The sequence below is a fragment of the Myotis brandtii genome, unplaced genomic scaffold (genome assembly GCF_000412655.1).
Source record: "Myotis brandtii unplaced genomic scaffold, ASM41265v1 scaffold43, whole genome shotgun sequence".
In the NCBI taxonomy this organism is placed as follows: Eukaryota; Metazoa; Chordata; class Mammalia; order Chiroptera; family Vespertilionidae; genus Myotis; species Myotis brandtii.
In genome coordinates this window covers 3308434-3311234 of record NW_005366455.1, presented here as the reverse complement: position 1 = coordinate 3311234, position 2801 = coordinate 3308434, and the positions used below count along the sequence as shown (strand labels likewise).

The 2801-nt window shown below is 55.6% G+C and overlaps 1 protein-coding gene across 4 annotated transcripts in view; it reads left to right on the top strand.

The window, feature by feature from the left end:
* NRP2 (neuropilin 2) overlaps nt 1-2801 on the top strand; it is a 123128-nt gene continuing 120327 nt past the window's right edge. For all 4 annotated transcript variants that reach the window (XM_005874235.2, XM_005874234.2, XM_005874239.2 and 1 more), the window contains exon 1: nt 1-625. In XM_005874235.2, coding sequence (XP_005874297.1) covers nt 553-625 — 73 coding nt within the window. In that variant the 5' untranslated portion in view covers nt 1-552. The remainder of the gene's footprint in view (nt 626-2801) is intronic.

The window sequence follows — 2801 nt, the reverse complement described above, 5'->3', positions numbered from 1 at the left end:
GGGGAACCCGGCGAGGGCGAGAGCCGGGCGGCCGCCTCCCACCCGGGCTGTCCGGCGGTGGGTGCCTCCGCCCTCTCGTGGGTCCCGGGTGCCGGGGGATGTGTGTCAGTTTACGCCTCTGAGATCACACAGCTGCCTGGGGCCGTGTGATGCCTAAGGCAAGTCTTGGCTTTTATTTTTATTATAATTTTTTTTTTACGCTTGGCTTTCGGGAAATATTCGTGATGTTGTAGGATAAAGGAAATGATACTTTGAGGAACTGGAGAGGACATAGATCCGTTTTGTGTTTAAGAGAAGAGAACCGTCCCCTCTTCCCGGCTAGCTCCCTCTTGGCTGATTTCAAGAGCGACCGACCCTCCTCCCCGTGAGGTGGGGATCCAGCAAGGATAAAGGTGAAGACGGGCCGCCGGGGCCCAGGAGGGAAACGCTGACCATTAGACTCCTCTGCAGAAGACACTGTGAGGAAGACCACAAGAGCGAGAAAAACACAAAGACTTACAATTATACAAGAAACCCACACATCCAGCCCTGGAGAGAGCCTCTTTCTCCAAAATGGATATGTTTCCTCTCACCTGGGTTTTCTTAGCTCTCTACTTTTCAGGACGCGGAGTGAGAGGCCAACCAGGTAAGCCCCTGAAAGTTTTTTTTTCTATTCATCTCAACATACTTTCCCTTTAAAAGTAACTGCTAAGGCGGGGAGGGGGGCACAAGGAATGGCATAGAAGGAGGCATCCTTAATACTGAATAATTTAAAGAGCCATCCCAGTCGGCCCTCCCTACCTTACACCACCATCACCACCACCACCACCACCACCAATGCTAAAACCCAACTTCATTCTCCTGCGAGGAGTGTGTGTGTGTGTGTGTGTGTGTGTGTTGAAACATAGACAGAATTTGGCGGTGTTCAGATGTCACATATGGACTGAATCAAAGGTTTAAAAATACTACAAAGCCTTTCTGCATTACAGTTTTTGGGATTTTTTTTCCCTTTCTTGAAGCAGAGCACATCTCCCTGGAGTTTCTTCAACCTAGCCAGCGGAATATAAATCATGTGCATTCCCTCCACGGAGCTGCGTTGAGCAATGTTAACTGAAGGGCTTGGGAAAGGCAAGAATCTAGTTGTTTCCCAGTGCTGTGGGTTCTTTGCAGAATGTGCGGATCCGCCTCAAAATCGCAGGGCTCGGCCGATGGGGCTTTCCGCGGAGCCAGGGGCTTGGGGCTGGGTGCTGCTGGCCAAGCCAGGTGGTCCATCCACCCTCCTCTCCTTCCTGCATCCACGTGTTTTCTGGGAAAGTAAATCGTGTTCTTTTAAAAATATCATTAGATAAAAACAAACTGCGTGGCCCTCCAAGGTCTCTCTTGTGAAGTGGTTAGAAACTTTTGAGTGGAATTTGTTCTCAAAACCACTGCCAAAAGGGTGTGTAGACTGAGTGCAGAGATAAGTACCCGAAGGCCCCGAAGGTCTGGGGCCAGTGTGTGTGTGGAGGGGGGTTTGGTAAGGGGTCAAGGGGTACACTCCCTGAACAGGGATCTCTGGAGTCAGGGAATATGGTGGGGCTTGTTCTTCCTCCTTCACACCACTCTCCAGGGTGAGCCTCTCTCCCCTCTGAGAACAGTGTCTGGGATCTGACTGAACTCTTGGAAGCTGCTACAGGTGTTGAGAATGAGGAAACCATCTATGGGGAAAGAGGAAAAAGAGAAAGGAGGAAAAGCCTTCCTGGCGTGCCCTCGCCCAGCGGCACTTCCCAGGCTCTGGCTGCAGTACCGGGCTCACCCCGGGCAGGCTCCTGGGCACCTCCGCCCATCACCAGGGCTGGTGGGGCCAGCGTGGGGCCTGCTTGGACGGATGGGGAAGTTGGTTATCGCCTCCGAACACATGCATACGCCCCCCTTTAAGCTCGGGTGTTTATTTGAGGGGGAAGAAGATTCGGCATTGCCCTTCCTATCCAAACCCTCCTGTTTGCTGCGCCTGCTCTGCCATGACTGACCACAGGGCAGCTGCAAACCCTATCAAAGCGATGAGTGCAGGTCCCACTTGGGGAGGTCTCCTGTGCCTTCCCATTCCTTCTTGCCTTGCTTCCAAATTCCCAGTTTGATGTGAAATGAAATTACCTCCCGCAGACCTGAAGGCTGCATAAATTATGTATGTTTGTGTGATTCGCTGTGTGTGTGTGTGTGCACGCTCCCGCGCGCGGTGAGGATGCCCACGGTATATTATGTATTCAGGCACGGTCACTGGTAGACCCCGGTGTGCGAGTGCGCGGACACTGGTGCGCACCCCGGACACACTCACACGCGCGCGCGCGCACACACACAACTTCAGATTCTGTGTGCTGTGCAGAGCGGGGGGAGGGGGGGTTGTGAAGACTCAGGGGCCATCTTCTACCCCAGATGTTCGCACATATGCCCCCTCTCCCCCCGCCCGGCGCCGTGTGGATGGAGTGTGTACGTGTGTGCGACAGAGGACGATCCCCGGCCCCTCGCCGCCCTGCGTCATTTCTAGAGAAGCCCAGAGGCGCAGGGCGCGGGCAGGTCACCCTCTCGGTGGGACGAGGAGCTGCTCAGGATTTCCGTCCGAGCAGCCCACCGGCACCCCGGGAGCTGGCGGCGGTGGCAAAGGGCGAGGCCCAGCTAGACCTCTGACTCACCCGGTGCGCGCCGGCCTGGAGGGGACGGGTACAGCCGGCGGCGGCGGGAACCCATTCCGAGGAGTCGGGGGGAAAAGGAGGGCGGAAGGTGAAAGCGGGAGGGCGATTGAGCAAATAACCCCTCGGCGGCGTGCAGCCTCAGGGCCCCCACCC